The 20,089-nt window shown below is 63.2% G+C and overlaps 2 protein-coding genes across 3 annotated transcripts; one reads left to right on the forward strand and one right to left on the reverse strand.

Annotated features, from left to right (window-relative positions):
- Window positions 1-2,044: 2,044 nt before the first annotated feature.
- Window positions 2,045-10,488, reverse strand: R3HDM4 (R3H domain containing 4). 2 transcript variants are annotated; one of them, XM_058537773.1, is made up of 9 exons: window positions 10,383-10,488; window positions 6,046-6,117; window positions 5,759-5,913; window positions 5,234-5,358; window positions 4,675-4,798; window positions 4,366-4,451; window positions 3,823-3,908; window positions 3,685-3,740; window positions 2,045-3,061 (listed from the first exon to the last, which is right to left on the reverse strand). In XM_058537773.1, exons 1-9 carry the CDS (start codon window positions 10,460-10,462, stop codon window positions 2,958-2,960), a joined length of 888 nt encoding a protein of 295 aa, XP_058393756.1. In that variant the 5' UTR covers window positions 10,463-10,488; the 3' UTR covers window positions 2,045-2,957. The 2 variants fall into 2 exon arrangements, with proteins under 2 accessions (XP_058393756.1, XP_058393757.1); XM_058537774.1 differs by lacking the exon at window positions 6,046-6,117.
- A 2,829-nt stretch (window positions 10,489-13,317) lies between these two features.
- On the forward strand, window positions 13,318-16,563 carry KISS1R (KISS1 receptor). Its single transcript, XM_058537769.1, is given in 6 exon segments — window positions 13,318-13,702; window positions 14,434-14,558; window positions 15,293-15,428; window positions 15,709-15,935; window positions 16,069-16,467; window positions 16,469-16,563. Coding segments are annotated over 6 exon segments (1,155 nt in total). The 5' UTR covers window positions 13,318-13,458; the 3' UTR covers window positions 16,493-16,563.
- The last annotated feature ends 3,526 nt before the right edge of the window (window positions 16,564-20,089 follow it).

The following is a 20,089-nucleotide window of genomic DNA, read 5'->3' on the forward strand; positions in this document are numbered from 1 at the left end:
GAGTTGTGTGAGTTCTTTATATATTACAGAGATTAACCCCTTGTGGGATATATGGTTTGCAAATATCTTTTCCCAATTGTTAGATCATCTTTTCGTTTTGTTCATTGTTTCCTTTGCTTTGCAGGAGCTCTTTGGTCAGATGAAGTCCCATTTGTTTATTTTTTCTTTTGTTTCCCTTGCCTGAGGAGACATGGAATTCGAAATGATGCTGCTAAGACCAATGTCAGAGAGTGTACTGCCTATATTTTCTTCTAGGAGTTTTGTTTTCATGTCTTACATTCAACTCTTTAATCTATATTGAGTTAATTTGTGTATGGTGTAAGATGATGATCTATTTTCATTCTTTTGCATGTGGCTGTCCAGTTTTCCCAACACCATTTGTTGAAGAGACTTTCCTTTCTCCATCGTATGTTCTTGGCTCCTTTGTCAAAGATTAACATGTGCACATAAGTTCTTTTTTCTCAGGATTCCTTTGGCTCTTCGGGGTCTCTTGTCCCATGCTTTACATTTCTGTTTTTCATAGCTGGGGAAACTGAGGCTCTGATAAACATGGTGACTTGCCCAGTCGAGGGCCCTTCTGGATTCAAACCCCATCCCCAGTTCCTCCTCCAAAAGCTGCTTCTATTCCTGCCCGACTCTCCCCAATTGGAAGGTCTTCTCCAGGAAGCCCTCCTGGGATTGCAGGGAAGGGCACACTGGGCAGAAGGCACTGCCTGGGCAAAGGCCTGGTTCTTGGGAACGGAGCTGGGGAAAATGGGTGGAAGGAAGCCCACCGCCCCACAGTGGCAACCGCGAGACTGGAAGGGCAGCCAGTGGGCGCCCCCAGAGGCCCCGCATGCCCGCCCTGCGGCCCAGCCCTGTCCCCTGGGAACTGGGAATTCGTGCCCTTCACAGACGGGGCCTCCCAGCTGGTGACCCAGTATCTCCTTTTGTCCTCCTCCCAGCCATTTGGGTTTCCCTCCTCCAGCATCTATCTTTAAAACTTTGTAAATGTCCGTTCACACGGAAGACAGCGCCCCCAGCGCCCCACGCTGGCTTCGAATCCGGGCCCGGGTGGGAGGAGCCGCGCACCCTGAAGCCCAGAAAGTCAGGCCGGACTCACAAACTAAAAACCCCACCGGGATGGGGGCCTCCGAGAGACAAGGAGCTGCTGAAGGAGCTCTCGGCCGCCAAACCCGCAACAGTCTGAGCAACGAAATAAAGTGATGTTGGATTATAACCCAGACCAGAAAGTAAATACCCCCTCGAGCCTCGTCGTGTATGTGGTTGAATAAACACACGTGGAGAAGAGACAGTCCTCCCCTGTGGAATTCCCAGTAAATCAGGCAGAGGCTCTGCCCTCATGAAGACCGCTTCCCGAGGACAGTGTGGAGGGGCAGGGACCCCCCAGTGCAGGGCCCGAGTAGCGCCCCTCCACCAGGAGGTCAGGGTCCCCGTCAGCAGGGAGAAGCCGCGAGGACAGCAGGGACCCCGATGTGGCGCGATGACAGGGCACGTCCCTTTGTCCGATCATGAGAAAACCCAGGCTGGGGACGTCCTGCAGGACACCGGCCAGTCCCAGACACACGCAGGGAGAGTCCACGTGACGACGGAGGCAGAGATGGAGGGACGCGGCCACAAGCCCAGGACGCCTGAGCCTCAGAGGCTGGGAGAGGCGGGAGGGAGCCTCCGGAGGGAGCACGGCCCTGCGACACCGTGACCTCAGATGTCTGGGCTCCAGAACTGGAGACAGTGTATTCCTGTGGTTTTAAGCCTCAGTGTGGGGTACTCTGTCCCCAGGAAGCTCACACGAGTGACTTTTTGGAGGTCACACAGCCGGGAAGTGGCGGAGCTGGGTCTGAACCTGGGCTCCCGGGAGGGGGACGAGCCAGCGGGGCAGAGCGAGCCCCCGATGCTCCCGGCAGTCTCCCCGGACACCCGCCTCACCCCTGGGGCGTCACTCAGTGCCAAGCCCCATCCCCGAGCCTACAGCCTCAATGACCAGGACCCCAGCGATCCCGAGCCTCCTGCGCCCCCAGCCCCGCACCAAAGGGAACCCCACAGCTGAGACAAGAGCACCAGAAATTTATTGACTCTCCACTCTTCCCAAAGCACAGCTAGCCACACACCGGGGGCGGGGGGGGGGCAGCCCTGCTCTCGGGGGCCGGGCCAGGCCAGGTGGCCCGCCGGAGGACACCCCAAAGCAACAGGCTGGGGAACATGGAAAGGGAACCGGGTAGTCCAAGGGCGGAGGCTTCTGGCTGGAAGTCCCGGACTCCCAGTAGGAAAAGACGGGAGAAAAATGGGGAAGGGCAGGGTATACAGCAGACAGGGCCCCAAGAGCCACCAAAAGACACCAGCGGGGGACAACACACATTCCAAAAAGAGAGTAAAACCAGCCTTTAAAACGCAGCTTCCGTCCTGGGTCGTGGGGCACGCGCACGCACACACAAGACGTAACACTCCCAGGGCGGGGGACGAGGCCCCAGAGACCCCCCCCATCCAAGCCAAAAACTGGGAGGGGGGTGTCAAGCAGGGACTGGAACAAAGCCCCCCGATTTATCAGTTGGGGCGAGTTTGGTTTTTCTTCCCAAAAGGGAAATTTAAAAATCTACAACAAATCACACCAAATTCATTAAAAGTGATAAAAAGCCAGCCTCTCCCTCCTCGCTTAAGCCTCAGACTGGACGGAGAAAGCTGAACGAAGAAGGAACATGGAAGTGACCAGGCCCGGTCTCCCCGCCCAAATACAAGTCCCAGAGCGAGGAGCTATGGGGCCTGGAAAGGCCAGAGCAGCCCCAGCCACCAGAATTTATCTGGAAGGGCTGGGCAGGGAGGGGGCTGGGGTGAGAGAGAGCCACCCCAAGGGGAAGATGACGTTTCCAAAGACGAATTCTAAAAATAATGAAGATATTCTGGCGGGTGGCACGGAAGGTCCGGTGCCGGGGAGGCGGTGGGCGGGGCCCGGCGGGCCGCCATCAGCTGCGCTGCTCCAGGTAGGCGGAGAGGAGCAGCCCGGGCGGCAGGAAGTCCAGGTGCCGATTGCTGACCTTCATCTGCCGCCTGCCCTCCAGGTCAGCACCTGCGCGAGGCGCCAGCGGGGCGAGTGAGTCCCCACCTTTGCAGAGAAGCACCCCCGGCCCGGCCCCTCCGCCCGAGTCTGTGGGAACAAAGGCGGGCGTGGGGGCCGCAGGAGGCATCCAGAGGTTGCCATGGAAACCGTCTCCTTAGCAACTCCGGGCAGGAGGCGGAGAGACAGGCGTGGGGAGCGAGGACCCGATGGGGCGCCCAGGGCCAGCAGGGGCCTGCGAGGACCCTCCCTGGGGGGCTGTAAAAGCGGGGACACAGGCCCCGGCAGGGGGCACTTGGTGGAAGTCACACGTGTGGCACAGTGGAGGAGACAACGGCTAAATGAGAACGCTGCAGACACTGGGGTCCCCTCATCTCATCTCAGGGTCCCTGGGGGCCCAGCCTCATCCCCCAGGCCCCTCTCTGCTCTCGGCCCTGAAGAGGCGGACTGAGGGGTGTCTGTGGCCACAGCGTCACCCAGCGTGGGGCCAGGCGCACAGGGAGCTTCTGGTGAATTAACGCAGAGCCACTGCCAACCCTCTGCTCCCGTGGAGGAACCAGACCCCGTGTAACCCCGGCCTCGGTGTCCCCGGGCTCAATCGGCCAGCTGGGGTCTGGGGGCCGCCAGGCACTTACTGGCCGAGATGAGGTCCATGTACTGGCAGACGGCGTGAAGCAGGAGCCTCTCGAAGCTGTGGAGGAAGGGGCGGTGAGGGGCCGAGGGCCAGAGCCGGACACCCGGGGATCCCGCTGTGCCCGCCCCAACCCGGTCACCTGTTGTCCAGCATGGCCGTGTACACGGCCTGGGGGGACACGGAGAAGAACCTGAGCAGCCGCTCCTCCCAGGTCTCCAGCGTTTCCTGCAGGAGAGACGGGCCCCGGGGTCAGGCTGACTGTGGGACCCTGGGCAGGCTGTCCAGGACCCCCAGGCCCAGGGCAGAGTCCAGAGTTCAAAGCCCTGGGTTCAAATGTGGCCTCTGACCTGCTACATGAGGCTACCTGTTTCCGAGGATACTAGGTACTTAGACATCTCCATATCTTTGAACGCCTGCACCTTCTGCCTGGTGAACTTCTACACATCCTACAGTGCCCACCTTCCTTGCCCCTGCCACTCCCATCCTCAAGGAGAGCCCTTGCCTGGCCCTGGGTCCTACACTCTGATCACACTGGTCTGTATCTCGCCCTGTCTCCATGACACCATGGCACACCGGGTAACCAGTCTCCCCTCGCCCCACCCTCAGTTGAGAAGTTGGGGTAAAAAGGCCATCAAAAAAGACCAGGCGGGTGGGGACAGAGGAGGCCCAGCCTGGTACTCACCATGGGGATGCGGCTGCGCTTGAGGATGGCTCGCAGACGCCGGCTGATGCGCTGGAAGCACTCGCGGGGCGTGTAGGCCGGGTCCTCTGCAAGAGTCCAAAGTGTGGGGCAGCCGGTGAGGCCGGCCCCCGGCCCCAACACACCAGGCCCCTCCCCTGTGTCTCCACCCCACCCACACCAGGCTCCTCCCCACCCGCCCCTGGGCCCCGCCCACACACCAGGCTCCTCCCCCAGCCCCCAGCCCCGCCCACAATGCTCGGCCAGGCCCCATCCGCCCCTCCGGTCTCCCAGCCCCTTCCAGGCCCGCACCTCTCCGCCGGTCCTCCCCCCGGCCGGGCCCCCTCCTCCGCGTCTTGCTCCTGCCCTCATCCTCCAGGTAGCGGAGCACCCGCTCCTGCTCCTCCCCGGAGCGGTTCATGAAGTCGTTCCAGACCTGCAAGAGAGGCGGGCAGGTCCAGGGCTAACGACTGCGCGGCTCTGGCCTCAGGTTCCGCATTCGGCCAGTGCACACGGAGGGCCCCACGTGCATGGAAATACTCCTTGTGGACACGCTGGCCCACTGGGCCCGCCAGTTCATGGGGCACCTGTGGACCCACCTGTCTGGGGCGGGGCATCCATATGGACCAAATGCACCCCTGACCGAGTAAGTAATTCCAAGTGATGAGCAGATGAATCACGGGCACTGGAAGGTTCTGGGGTGGGATGTGGACCCCAAGGGAGACGGAGGGGGCATTCATCAGGGGACCAGGGGGGATGCGTGCTCCGGTGGAGGGACCAGCATGGGCAATGCCCAGGGGCAGGAGCGAGAAGCAAGAAGAGGCCAGTGCGGCCCGAGCAGAGGCAGCAGCGAGGAGGGTGCGGGGCCCACCTCGACGTAGGTCTCATTGCTGCAGGCCTCCGCGAAGATGCCGGGTGCCGCTGGGGGTGCCAGGTCCCCATCCTCCAGACCAGGTGTGCCCCCATCTGTCTCCAGCAGGGTCAGCAGGTACTGGGCTAGTGGAAACAGACGGTCTCTGGGCTGGGGGGTGGCATTCTGGGCCCGCCAGGCTCCACGGGGACCTGAGGACCATCTTTCCTCCCCCAGCCTCTATATTTAGGGTGTTTACTCCCTGGCTCACACCAGCCTCCCCACCTCCATGCTCCAACTGTCCTTCCCCAAAAGCACAGAAACTGTCCAGCCTCCAGAACCCCTTCTACCACTCCCTGGCTTGTTGAACTCCTATACATCCTTTAAAGCCCCAGCTCCAGTGCCCAGAGCTCCCTCTGGCCCAGCCCCAGCACTGTCCAGCTCAGAGCCAGGCTCATGGTAAGGGCCACAGATAATGCCGACATGCACACCATTCTCATCTGCAGCCTAGGGGACCCCGGGAGGTGCCCCCCGACCCCCGCTCACTGTTCTCCAGGCGCTGGAGGCTCTTCCTCCCCTTCGCCTTGGGCACGAGGTCCGAGTTCCGCACAGCCTGGTTGATGAAGTGCTGCTTCCGCTTGGAGGCCGAGAACCTCTTCACCTGGGAGCCGGTTAGAGCGGGCAGGCATCCGGGAAGGGGCCTGTGGGCCGGGAGGGGTGGGGGTCAGTCCTCCAGGCTGAGGAGACGGGCCAGGCCCCCAGGCAGAACCCTACCATCGCCGCTGTACCGTGGCCACCCCCTGCTTGGTTTCCCCCGGTGACGGGGAGCTCACCCTCCACCACGCGTGGAGCCCCGGACCCTCAAAGTTTCATTTTGTTTCATCATCACGTCACGGGGGAGGCAGCTACAACGGTGAGGACAGACGAGTAAACTGAGGCTCAGAGAGGAGAAGACACTTGCCCGGAGTCACACAGTGGGTGGGCGGCTGAGAAAAGCTGCTCCCTGCCCCCAGGCCCTGAGTCTCCCTCCTCCAGGAGGTCCTCGGGAGCCCTGATTTCACGGCGCGTCCCCCACCCCAGCAGGAGAGAAGCCAGGACGCGGCCCCTGAGCCCCCCTGCCCCCCGAGTCCCCCCCCGGAATGTGCCTGGGGGCCAGGCCCCGGGAGGCGGCTGGAGTGGCCCCCTCGCAGCTAATCTCCGTCCTCGGAGCAAATGGCGTTAATTGTGGGGACGGATTAGCCGCAGAGCCAGGCCTCCCGCTGGGGACCCCAGGCCAGGCGCCAGCAGCCACAGGAGCGGGAGGGGAGGGGCTCTCAGGTGGAATCTTCCGGCAAAGACAAGCTGCACAGCTTTCCTGGCCAGCCCCGACGACCCCCAGACCCCAGAACCCCTCACACTGCGGGCGATGGTGGACTCTGGCCCTCGAGGGTGGGGGTGTCAGGATCCCCCCGCCCCATCTGCTAACCCCCTCGCCCTGGGTCACCCTGCTCCAGCCACACACCTCCCCGAGGCTCCTCCAGTGCACCAGGCCCCGGCCCACCTCCGGGCCTTTGCACGGGCTGTGCCCCTGCCAGGCGCCCGCCCCTCCGGACTAGGACCAGCCCCCTCGCCCATCAGCTTTCAGGTTCCGGTCAAACCTCGTCCGTGAGACTCCGGCCCCTTCCACTTCACACCCCACTGCTCGCCAGAACCTCCCACCCCACCGACTCCACCCACCCCTCCCACTACATCATGACTCCACTAGGGCAGGGTGTGGTGCCTGCCGTACCCCGCCACTCGTGGCCAAGCCTGGCACCTAGTAGTCACTTTAAAAATAGCCATCGAATCAGTTCTCCAAAAATCCCACGATTCCAAGAACGAGCAGAACCCGGAGGCCAAAGTGCCACCCAGACTTTCCCAGTGTTCAAAGTTCCCAAAACACAAATCAGCAACAGCAGCCTGACCCCTCCCCCGAAGCACCGACAGGCTCTAGAAAAGGCCGTGAAACTCCAGGACGGAGGAGACAAGAGGCCTCAAAGGGGTCAGCAGCGAAGCCCAGCTCAGGGGGTCTATCCATATGTAAAGAGCACCCAGAATTAAGTTTTTCCACCTGACAGGAAGGCCGTTATATCTCAACGGAAAAGCAAGCAGGCTGACGAGACCAGGCTGGCTGAGGTCAGCATGGGGCAGGTACACATCTACACACCAGGGTCTGATGGGTAAACCCACGCGTGCACTGGTACTGGTCAGTCCTGGGTCGGGCCCTGGGATCTCAGCCCCGAGTTTGAATCCCAGCTATGATGCTTCCCTGTGTAGCCTCAGCTTTCTCTCTCTCTCTGCAAAGTGGGGATCAGAATGGCCCCTGCAGGTGCCCGTGGGTCTGGGAGGAGATACTCAGAGCCAAGAGGGACTGGGGCAAACACCCGCCTCCATGACCCAGCTGTGACCTGCTTGGTTTCCTCTTGTGACGGGGAGCTCACTCCCTCAGCCACACCACTGATCACAGCAACGTCCCCGGTTGAGCCTTCACCTTCACTCACCATCGCCTCCAAGAGGCAGGGACTATTATTTTGGTGCCCATTATCCAGGTTTGCAAATGGAGGTGCAAGGTCACTGTCCCAGGATCCCACAGCTGCAAAAAGGGCCACTGGGACGCGACACGGTGACTCAAGTCGGCACAGAGACAACGACTCTGAGGCTGGACCCGGTGTCTCCACCCCGGCAGCTGGACGGAGTCCAGGATGGCCGCCTGGTGGGGCCGATAACAGAGGCCACATCCGGGGAGAGCCATCGGGATGGCCCAGAGCAGGGCGGGACCCGGGAGACGGCTGGAACCCTCAGCCCTCTTGCTTCCCTCTGGGCCCACAGAGACCACAGCCCACCTGGCTTCTCCGCCCAGACCCCCAGAGACCCAAGTGGCCCCTCCCCTGCTCCACCACTGTGCGTGGCTCCCCAGCACCCTCGGGCAGGGCCCAGCTCCTCCTGGGCCTGGCTGTCCCGTCCCTGGGCCCCGTGGGTCGTCCCACAAGCATTGGGGGGCTCACTACCCTCTCTCATGGGCCTCAGTCGCTGAGCTGAGCACCGGAAATGAATCCCACCGCCAGTTCGTGCTTGCTGGCTTCAACCAGAAACATGTGGCCTCTGGGGCAGACCGCAGGGCCTGGACCCCACTCGAGAGACGGAAAGTACCGTGCGGAAGGGGGCAGGGCAGAAGCAGCATCGCGAACACCCAGCCAGATTTGTGGGCAGGCTGGGGGCGAGGGCTGGACACCAGCATAAACTTGACATAAAATGTCTACACGTCAAAACATCGACGCCCGCCCCCACCTGCTGCCACTCTGCCCCTCCAGCCGCGAGCGCGGGAGGCCTTTCCCTGTGCCTCCAACTCCCTGCCTCAGGGCCTTTGCACACGCTGAGCCCTCTGCCTGAAGGTCATTCTGGTCTCTGCTCAATGTCACCTTCCCCAGAAGCCACCCCGCCCTCCACTCGCCACCTGATCAGCTGTCTTCCTCCTTCACCAGCTGGTGTCCGGAACCAGCTGACCCGTGTACCTGTTTACTCCTTAATCTCGACTTAAGGGGCTGGGGGGAGGAGGGGACAGGACGGGGTCGCAGTTTCTCAACAGCTCTTTGTTGAATGAATCCTTGAACTTCTGTTTACACACTCTCCCAAGGGCCAGTTCATCTGCTTCCCATGCCACCCAGAGAGACCACTTCATAGACGGGGAAACTGAGGCCCCAGCCAGGGCAGCTGAGGCTTCCTGGACCCAGCAGGCCTGGGGAAATGTTTTCACCGAGGAAGGAGCCAGCATCCATCGGGGGCGGACGGGCCCCGCGGTGACCAGCTGCTAAGCCAGGCTGGCTTTGGGGAGACAGGCCCCTTCGCCTCCCCCCGTCCTGCCCCCTGAAATAGGGGACTCGGACCCTCTGGCCGGGCAGAGATGCCCCTTCTGGGCACCAGCCCCTCCCCCAGGAACCAGTGGAGAGGAACCTCCTTCCCGTAGCAGGAAACCACCCAGGGCTCAGAGCGGAGATGACTCAGGCTGGGTGGGGCGACTGGGGTCCCCCTGCAGGGGCCACGCCCCCAGGACGGCAAGGCGAGGGGGCGCAGGGGGCCCGTCAGAGGGGCCCAGAGGGCGGGTGCCCTTGGAAGAGGCATCGTCTCTCCGTGGGGTAGGTACCCACCTGCAGAGACGCATGTGGGCTCTGGGTAGATACCCGGGCGGGGTGACAACACCAGGGCCACAGTCAGTACAGACACCAGAGTCGTGAGACAGACAATAACAATAAAATAAGAACAAAAGCAAGGAGACACTAAACCCTTTACAGTAATAATAAAACAACTACAATTAGCAGAGGTTTCAGTCGTAACTGAGGAACAGGCGCTCCCCTTTGCTGGACGCCCCCGAGCGCAGGGTCAGAGGCCCCCAGCCACCCTGAGAAGAGGCCACTGGTGTCATCTCATTTTCTAGATGGGGAAACTGAGGCACAGAAGGGCGGAATAAGCCGCCCAGGCCGCACAGGGAGGAGGCAGACACGGAGTAGAGGACTCCTTGCCCGCCAGCAAAGATGACCCCAGGGTGGACGCAGGGGGTCCTGCGTAAACACCCAGGTTCGAAAATCGGGGCCCCCGGGGTACATACCCACATGGGGTAGCTCCAGGGGCCTCGGGTCAGAGGGGCCCCGCGGGGGCTGCGGACCCCCTTACCCGGGTGCGCGCCCGGAGATCAACACAGAGCCGCGTGTCCCGGGCTTGGGGGGGCGGTGACCCCAAGAGTAAACAGGCCGGCGGTGGGGTCACGTCCAGCCCGGGGACGCGAAGGGCCGCCCGGGGGCGAACACTCAGGACGACGCCGCACGGCGTCAGGGTCCCCGCGCGGCGCCACCCCACCCAGCGGGGACAGGGCGCACGGGACCCCGCGGGGGGCCAGCACCGGCACCGGGACGCGGGGACCCCGGGGTCTGCAGACGCAGAAACGGGGTGCGCCCCCCGCCCCAGCAGACACGCTGGGAGGAGATCCCCCGGGGAAACACGGGGTGACAAGAAAGTCCCCCCAATCCCCGTCCCCCCACCCGATCTAGGGGGTCCCCCAGAAAAGGGGGCGGGGCGGCCCGGGCTGCGGCGGGAGGGGCGGGGGTGGGGGTCCCGAGCCCGCAGGGAGCGCCCGCCCGGCCCCCGCCCGCCGGCTCACAGCGTCCGCCGCCCGCCCGGGGCGCCCCCCGCCGCCGCCGCCGCCTCCGGGCCGCCCTCCGGGGTCTCCAGCGCCACCATGGCCCGCGCGCCGCGCCCGGCAGGGCCTCTCGGCCGGGCAGGAAGTGACGGCGCCGGGGGCGGGCCGGGGCGGGGCTGCGGCGTCGGGGGGCGCGGCCACAGGCGGCCGAGCCGGCCGGGCCCCTGGCGCGGGAGGGGCCGGGCGGACCCGGGGTGCGGGGGAGGACACCCAGCCTCGGGGACGGACCGGGAAACTGAGGCGGGAGGGGCCGGGCAGACCCCGGGATGCGGGGGTGGGGGGGGACATCCAGCCCCGGGCACGGACGGGGAAACTGAGGCAAGAGGGGGGTGGGCGGACCCCGGGGTGCAGGGGGGGGCACCCAGCCCCGGGGACAGACCGGGAAACTGAGGCAGGAGGGAGGTGGACAGACCGCAGGCTGCCGTGGGAGGTGGACACCAGCCCCGGGGACGGACAGGGAAAGTGAGGCAGGGGCGGGGTTGGGGGGGACTGGGCAGACCCTGGGCTGCAGGTCAGGGGGCCCCTAGCCCCGGGACAGACCAGGAAACTGAGGCCTGGGTCGCCAGCAGGAGGGGGACATCCTTTTCAGAGCAAGGGATGGAGGAATGCCCTGGACCTCCACCCACCACCCCCGCGGCCTGTCCTCCACGCCCTCTCCCTCGTCCTCATCAAAGTGCAGCCCCAGAGCCCAGCTGGTGCCTCAGTTTACTCATCTGTAAACATAGGGCGTCGTGGGGCCGGCCCGGTGGCGCAAGTGGTGCGTGTGCTCTGCTGCCTCGGCCCGAGGTTCGCAGGTTCGGATCCCAGGCGCACATGGACACACCGCTTGTCAGGCCATGCTGTGGCGGCGTCCCATATAAAGTGGAGGAAGATGGGCACGGATGTTAGCCCAGGGCCGATCTTCCTCACAAAAAAATAAATAAAAATAGGGCATCAGCCCCACCCCCTTTGCCCTTTGAGGTTTTCTTCATTTAACAAATGCCCACTGTGGGCTGGGCTCTGGGGACCCCGAGTGACCAAGACAGACCCCTCCCCCACCAAGTGGGATGGAGAAGAGGACACTCTGAGAGGGGGACCTGGCAAGCTGCAAAAGTGGGAAGGGTGTGCTGGCAGACGAAACAGCCAGTGCAAAGGCCCTGGGGCATCCAGAGTGGCCCGAGCAGGGAGATGGGTGGGCGTGGTGGGGGATTCCCCTGTGAGCCTGGTGGCCCTGTGATGACAGATCTGGATTTTTGTCCCAAGAGCAATGGGGAGCCATGGGAGGGTTTCGAGCAGAAAATTAAACCTACTCTAGAATCTAGAACCTCCCCTTCAGTCTGCAAGGAAAGTGGGGAACCAGGGACCACATTAAGGGACACCACAGGGATGCAACCCACCAGATCCAGCCCGGCGGAAATTGCACAGGACAAATGAGCTGGTTGCTTTAACAAATAAAGAGCGAGGGGGAAAAAAGGAAAAAAAAAAGGAGGAACTGTGGGAAGACCTCAAAGAGCATATACTGTGTGACTTCATGTAGATAAATGTGAAAAGAGGCAAAAGGGACCAGTGGGGACACAAGTCCGGAGAGAAGACACCTCTGGGGGGGTGCCTGGGAGGGGGCTCTGGGGGTGGGCGTGTTTGCCTCCTGCTCTGTCCCAGGGTGACGGGGCCGCTCGATAAATGTGCTAGTTCTGGAGGATGCAGCCTGGGCCTTGCCCTGATGCGCGGGCCTGGCTCCCAGGAGACCTGTCCAGCACCTTCTGAACGCCCTCAGGGACCTCGGCCTGGGCATGAGTTGCTCCCCAGAGCCCCCACCTCTAGGGTCCAGCCGCCCGCTGAATGCTCTCCCGGGCCTGTCCCATCCAGTGGCTTCCCCAGAGTAGCTCCTCCACTCCCAGGGAGTAACCTTGGTCTCCTCGTCCTAACCTGTCGCTCATTACTGCTCCAGAGGGACTTTTCTTCCTTTTCCAATTGGCTAGGCCATTGTCAAGAAGGCATAAAAAGGGCGAATAGGGGGCTGTCCCCCTTCCCCAGGCTCTTCGTACATCCCCCTGGAGATATTCGATGCACTTTGATGCCCATGCACATGATTCATTTCTTTTCCCCCTGTTGGTGTTTTTTTTACACACACAGCAGCACCTTTTTCTCTGCTGCATAGTACTCCACAGTGGCCCAAACATCCTGGTACCCTGCCAGGTGCCTCATGGGCTGGGATCTGGGGTACACTTCTGGGCATGGCTTTTCGGGATCAACGGTGTCCTCTGCCATGTCCCCAGAGCAGGTATCTGCCATCCACTGCCAGCTGGGGGAGGCGGACACTCCCTAAGGGGTCTGATTGACAGCAATTGGAGTCCCAGTGAGGTTGAGTTCTTTGAAGAAGGGGCATCTTGTAACCGCCACATCCCGGGCATCCCTCCCTGCCCTGACCCTTCCACGGCTCCCTGGTGTCCCGGGGACCACCCCTTGCAGCCTCAGCGACACTCAGGGCCCCCACTGGGGGCTGGCCTCACCACCAGCCTGGCCCACCCTCCTGGAACCCAGCCCCTCGGAAGGTCAGAGTCATCGCCCCCCACGAGCCTCGTTCCCGCGTCTTTGTGCTGTTTTTCGTGCCCGTGAGTCTCTATCCCCTGTTAGTACCATCCTTCCAGGCGCCACAGCCGCCTCCACGCAGCCCACCCCTCCCGCGCCCCGCCCCCACCCTCCCTCCAGCCCGCCCCCTCCCGCGCTCCCCCCCGACCCTGCAGGGGGTGGAGGGAACGGGGGAGGGGGCGCTGGGCGGGCGAAGGGAGGGCGCGCAGGGGAGGGAGTGGAGCGGCGGCGGGAGAGGCGGGAAGGCGGTGACGAGGCCGGGGGCGCAGGGTATAAACACGCGGCGGCTGCGGCGCAAGCAGAGGAGCCCTCCAGCAGAGCCGCCCTCCAGATATAGTGCCCTCCAGCCAAGACCCTTCCCCGGTTCCGCGGGCGCATATCCGGCGGGCGGCCGGGAGGAGGAGGGTCTCCGCGGCAATCCCGGGGCGCAATCCCGGAGGGCGGCCAGGAGGAAGAGGGCGGCGAAGCCATGCGCGTCGCGGCCACGTCCCGGCCCACCGCGTCCTGGTGGGCGCCGGCCAACGCGTCGGGCTGCCCGGGCTGTGGCGCCAACGCCTCGGACGGCCCGGCCCCCGCGCCGTGGCCGGTGGACGCCTGGTTGGTGCCGCTCTTCTTCGCCGTGCTGATGCTGCTCGGCCTGACGGGCAACTCGCTGGTCATCTTCGTCGTCTGCCGCCACAAGCGGATGCGGACGGTGACCAACTTCTACATCGGTGAGCGCCGGGGCGCTGCGCGGTGCCCGCCCGCCACGCGGGAGGTCGCCACCAGGGCGCAGCGCGCGGGGCGCCCCCTAGCGGTGCGCGGGGCCCTCCCGAACAGAGGTCTCTCCCCGGCAGGGCTCCGGGAGCTAGTGTCCCTGTGCCTTAGGCTACAGGTCGCAAACTCGGGCGTTGGAGGGTTCCCTGCGGGCCGGAGTAGTTAAAAGGGAGGTTGGAGAGCGTGGCGCGTGGAGAGCTCGCCCCTGTCACTGGAGGAAGATGTCCTCCTGAAATGCGGTTCTTAGAAGACGGTGTCCCCTGAATAGAAGGAGTTGGCCCGCGGGCCCCCAGTTTGCGACCTCTGCCCCAGTGGCCTGGTTGGCACATTTGTGTCATGGGGGTGGCCCACCCGGCACAGGTGAGTGCTCAGTCGGTGTTCTCTATTCTATGACCACTGTCCCCAGTCTGCACACGAGGAAACTGAGGCTCAGAGGGGCAGAGGCCTGCTCAGGCTCTCCCAGCCCGGACAGGGGTCAGCGAGGCCGATTGCTGATTGAATGGCCATGAAGCCTGTGCTTGGGGGATGTTTGAAATGTAAAGCGGGGAGACTGGAGGGCGCCCCAGCTTCCCTGCCCCAGGATGCCGGTGACGCGGACAAGGCGAGGGCTGGGGGGCTGGGCCAGGGGCGCTGGGTGGGGCGGAGGCCCGTGCGCCCCAGGTCCAGCCCCGCGTGTGCCCGCCTGCAGCCAACCTGGCGGCCACGGACGTGACCTTCCTGCTGTGCTGCGTGCCCTTCACGGCCCTGCTGTACCCGCTGCCCTCCTGGGTGCTGGGCGACTTCATGTGCAAGTTCGTCAACTACATTCAGCAGGTGCGCGGGCGGCGGAGCCGGCCCGGGAGCCGGGGGCGGGGTCTGGGGGGCGGGGTCTGGGCGGGGGCGGAGTCAGGGTGGGGGCGGAGTCCGGGTGGGAGAGGACTCGGGGCGGAGCCACGGGGGCGGAGCCCGGACGGGAGAAGGAGCCTTGGGGCGGAGTCCTGAAGGGGGCGGGGTCTGGGTGTGGGGAGTCTGGGCGGGGCGGAGCCAGGGAGGGGGCGGAGTCCGGTGGGGGCGAGGCGGGGCCGGCGCCGGGGCCGGGGAGCCTGGGCTCGGATGGGGCGCGGCGTGGAGGGGGGCGGGGCAGGAATAGAGTCTGGGTGGGTGAGTGAGACGAGATGGAACCAGGACCAGGTGGGGGAGGAGAATCCGGGCAATGGGGAGGGACACACAGGGGGTCACAGGCGCGGGAGTGGGTGGCGGTGGACACAGGGAGGGTGCTCTGACCCTGCGGCTTTTGCCCCACCTGTCCCTTGATCCTAGGATGGCTCTGCCTCTTCCTCGGGGTCTCAGTGGACCCCCAATGGCCCCCTCACACCCCCACCATCTGGGCTCCTCTCTGGTATCCCCCCATCTCCTGTGCCTTCAACTTGTGGCCCCTGGAGACCCCCCCACAACACGTCCAGGGTGCGCCTGAGTGGTTGGACTTGGGGGTGCCCCGCAGAGTGGGCGCGGACAGGGCAGGCCCCAGACCGGGCAGGGGGCCACACCCCGGCTCCCGGGCCTCCCAGGTCTCCGTGCAGGCCACGTGCGCCACCCTGACCGCCATGAGCGTGGACCGCTGGTACGTGACCGTGTTCCCGCTGCGCGCCCTGCACCGCCGCACGCCCCGCGTGGCGCTGGCCGTCAGCCTCGGCATCTGGGTGGGTGAGTGCAGCGCGGGGGGCCGCGCGAGGTGAGGGGACAAGTCCTTGTGCCCTGGGCGCCCCCCTCTCCCCAGTCACTGCCCCTCTCCGGGCCTCGGTCGTGCATCTGGGAAACGGGCTCAACAGCGCGCCCTGCGAAGGGCCACGGAGGGCGCGGACGGGGGCGACCTAGGAGGCGCTCAGCGCACGCTGCCCGGGGAGGCACTTGGGGAGACCAGGGCCCTGGCCCCCTAGCGCGCCTCGTCCCGCGGGCAAGGCCTTCAGCCGGGCCTGTGGTGCAGGCTCGGCGGCCGTGTCGGCTCCAGTGCTCGCCCTGCACCGCCTCTCGCCCGGGCCGCGCACCTATTGCAGCGAGGCCTTTCCCAGCCGCGCCCTGGAGCGCGCCTTCGCGCTCTACAACCTGCTGGCCCTGTACCTGCTGCCGCTGGTCGCCACCTGTGCCTGCTACGGGGCCATGCTGCGCCACCTGGGCCGGGCCGCCGTGCGCCCCGCCGACAGTGCCCTCCAGGTGCGCGGCTGGGCGGGTGGGTGGGGGACGCGGCCAGGCTGGGCGTGGGGGGAGGAGGCGCAGCTGGAGGGTTCTGAGGGGATTGCCCCAGCCGGCCCTCAGCATTCCCTCCTACCGCCTCCCCCACCCCCAGGGGCGGCTGCAGGCGGAGCGAGCGGGCGCTGTGCGGGCCAGGGTCTCGCGGCTGGTGGCGGCCGTGGTCCTACTCTTCGCGGCCTGCTGGGGCCCCATCCAGCTGTTCCTGGTGCTGCAGGCGCTGGGCCCGGCGGGCGCCTGGCACCCGCGCAGCTACGCGGCCTACGCGCTCAAGACCTGGGCGCACTGCATGTCCTACAGCAACTCGGCGCTGAACCCGCTGCTCTACGCCTTTCTGGGCGCCCACTTCCGCCAGGCCTTCCGCCGCGTCTGCCCCTGCGCTCCCCGGCGCCCCCGCCGCCCCGGACCCTCGGACGCCGCCCCCCGCGCCGAGCTGCACCGCCTGGCCGCCCGCCCGGCCCCCGCCGGGACCCCGAAGCCGGAGAGCGGCGGGGCGGGGCCGCGCAGGCTGTGCGTCCTGAGGGAACACGCTGCCCCTCTCCGAGCCGACTCTGGGGATGGAGATGGGCCCCGGGGCAACAGGCGCTGCTTGAACAGCGCCTGTTCAACCTACTATTGAACCTACTATTACCGTGTCATTGATATCTTTATTTTTGTCTGAGATAATCGTCGTGAGAATGTTTTGTCCTCTTGTAACGTGTGGTGCAAATTTGCTGATGTTCGCTGCTATGGATATTGTAATTATTATTTCTGTATTTCCTGAAATTGGAGATGCTTTGACGTTGGCACTTTCAAGGAAGCATCAGTAGAAGTTTCCCCACGCTGCCTTGAGGTCGACTGTAACATTGCAAGATGCGTCACGTCTTCAGAGATATTAAAACGTGAACACGAGGTGTATCTTAAAATTGATGAAGTAAGGCATTATTATTATTATTGGTACCTGGTGAGGGTCCAGAGTCCCGGACGGGAACGTCGTGGATGTTATTGAATAAATAAGTCCTCCCTGGAGCACGGTGAATAGAACCACCAGTGGGAGAAGCCCTTGAAGGGCCCCAGATTGTCTGGGGACACCATGGGCCTCCGGACAATCCAAATTTGCCGAGATGTTAATGTGAGACCAAGAGGCAGAGACATCACACCGTGCTGGCCCGAAGCTGGCTTGTTCTGGTCTTCAAGACCCGGCCTCGGACCGGGCTGGACGTGAGGGGGAAATCCTCCCCTTGGCCCACAGACCCTGTCCCCGCCCATCCTGGCTGTGAGATTGTGCTACAGTTTTGCAAAATGTTACTGTCGGGGAGCCTGGTGCAGAGGGGGAGCTCGCTGCACGAGAAGCTACAGTTACCTGGAAATAAAGAGTAAAATAAAATGGCATTAAAGAGTTGAAAGGGACATTCAGGAAGAGGAACCGTTTCAAAACTGCAGAGCCAGGGCGTGCCCTCTGTGCATCCTCACGTCCATTGCTCTCTGTGCCAGGCAGCCACTTCCCCCACCCGTATGGAGCCCTTGACTAGTCGTCCACGGGGCCAGTAAGTGGGAAACTACCTAGGGAGACGCAAAGTGACAGAAGTCAAAGGGTTATGAAGGGAATATGCGTGCCCGTGAGAGTAACCAGGTGCCCGACCTTAGTGGGGGTGAGTCCAGGAAGGCTTCCTGGAGGAGGTGAGTCTGGGAAATGTGAAGCGAGCCTGGAGCTGGGGGAAGAGCACACTGGATGGAGGGCATGGCCAGTGCAAAGGCCCTGAGGCAGGATATGTCTGGTGGATTTGAGGAATAACTGGGAGGCGGGTGGGGCTGGAGGGGAGTGAGGAGGGGAGAGGAGAGGAGGTGGGGACGGAGGTGGTGGGGACCTTGCAAACAGCGGGATGAGTTGGGTCTTTCCTGAGGGCGGGCCATGGGAGCCATGGCAGGCTTCTAGGCAGGGAGGGACATGGTCCGAGGTATACGGAGATTTTTTCAATTATTATTTCATTGTGATGACCATTCTTCTGATCTTTTGGCTGCCAGGACCTGGCATATGCTGGGAGAGGGTGGGGATGGGCTCCAGCGGATATGAGGATAAGCCCAGGGGGTCTGGGTGGGTAAGGAGAGGGGTTCATTTCAATTTCAGATAAACAATGAGAAAGGGTCATTTCAATTTTAGATAAACAATGAAAAAAATTTTAGTATAAGTATGTTCTATGCCATATTTGGGATAAACCTAAAATTATTCGCTGTTTATCTGAAATTCAGATTTAACCGGAGACCCGTATGCTGTCCAGCAGCTCTGCCGAGGAGCATGCAGAAGGCGCTAAACAGGAGGAAATGGCTCCGCGGGCCTCAGTTTCCCCCTTTGAACCGGGAGGCACGTTTCCAGGTGAGACGGCGCCACCTAGCGGCCTCTGGCGGGAGTCACGGCGCGACGGCGCATGCCCCGCCCCCGGCCCCGCCCCTCGCTGGCTCCGCAGGCCCCGCCCCTCGCTGGCCCCGCCCCCTGCCGCAGCGCCGCAGGTGCCCGGCAGGTGGCGCGCGCACCCCGTGGAGGGTCCTCGCTTCCCCGGGGCGACCCCACCAAGGTGTCCCCAGCGCCCGGGGGGAGTGGCCCCGGCGTACCCCACCCTGGACCCCTGGCTGAACGTCTCCCCACTGCAAAATGGGTCAAGCAGAGCCGGACTACTAATTTCCCGGGTCCTCAAGCACTTTTGTTTCGAGGGTCCCTTCTATGAAAAAATATTAAAAACTGTATTTGGCATAAAGACGCATATAATTTCGGCTGGGTTCATTATTCTATATTCCTTATTATTATATTCGCTTTCGTCCTATTTTAAAGGAAGTTAAGATGACATTTTCATGGACCCTGGCTCACAGGGACAGGCAAGCTGGAGGTTAGGGTGGGTGACGACAGAAGGTGGGGGTCTCGGGGTTCATGGCGGCGCCCAGCACACCCCTCCAGGCTTTTTTTTTTTTGGAGATCTAGATGGCGAACAGTTCGAGTTGCCCTCCACCTCTGTGTAGACAGACACCAAAAATCCCGTGGGATGAGGGAGGATTCATTCCAACATGTATTGAGCAGCCACTGTGTACCAGGCGGGCCTCTGGGCTGGGGATCCAGCCGCCCGCGAGGCCAAGTAGGTTAAGTAAACAGAAATGTTTTGAAATAGACGCTTTTTGATGGAGAGAAACAGGGTGATGTGGTGGGTGATGGGGGCACCGGGAGGTCAGGGGGGGTCCCTCCGAGGAGGAGCTAAGGTTCCAGTTTGAATCGGGAGAAGGCACAGGCCGTGGGGCGACCTAGGAAGGGCAGTCCAGGCAGGGGAACAGCCAGTGCAAAGGCCCAGAGGTGGGAATAGGTTTGAGCAGGAACATATGTGGGAAGGTGGGCAGTTTGGGATCTGGGTGAACTTTTAAGAGGACGCCCCTCACCCCTGAGCACACAGCAGGATGAGTGACTGACTGAGGGTCTGGGTGAGGGTCAGGCTGGTTTTTTTGAGGAGGGTGTCCGAAACCCACAGGGGCCCCACAAGATGGTCTGGCCAGGAAGCTTCACAGGGCTGGGGTGGCTCTACCCATTTCCCAGCTTGAGAAACGGAGACCAGAGAGGGGTCTGCACTAACCTAAGATCACACAGCCAGGACCCAGCCGGAACCTGGGCCTGCTGTGCACCCCAAGCGGAGCCTGAGAGTCTTTGTATCAATTCCCCGCTCCCTCCCTGGGCTAAAAATAGGAGCCCCCTCGCTGGAGGCAGCTGGGATTCCCGCAGCCCTCACCATCCCCGGGCCTGGCACCTCTGGGGAGGGTGCACCCAGCTCTGTAGGGACCACAGCTTCCCCTGGGAGATGGGGGAGGAGAGCACCCTCCTGCCCTTCAGGGTAGCCCGCCCTGCCCCGTTCCCTTTGAACAGAGGGAAAACATAATCCTCAAAACTACTGTGCCAGGAATTAATTCCATTTTACAGAAGGGGAAACTGAGGCACAGGGAGGCCCATGCACCTGCGCAGGGTGGGAGCCGGGGCATGTGCTGATCTGTTTGGCTCTTTGGTGGGGAGGGGGCTTTCCTGCACTGTGGAGCCTGGCCCTTTATGGGCGGCGCCCCCCGCCCCCAGCTCACCTAGGGCTCCAAGCTCCCCCTCCTCCGGCAGATGT

Source organism: Diceros bicornis, unplaced genomic scaffold (assembly GCF_020826845.1).
Source record: "Diceros bicornis minor isolate mBicDic1 unplaced genomic scaffold, mDicBic1.mat.cur scaffold_67_ctg1, whole genome shotgun sequence".
Lineage (NCBI taxonomy): Eukaryota > Metazoa > Chordata > Mammalia > Perissodactyla > Rhinocerotidae > Diceros > Diceros bicornis.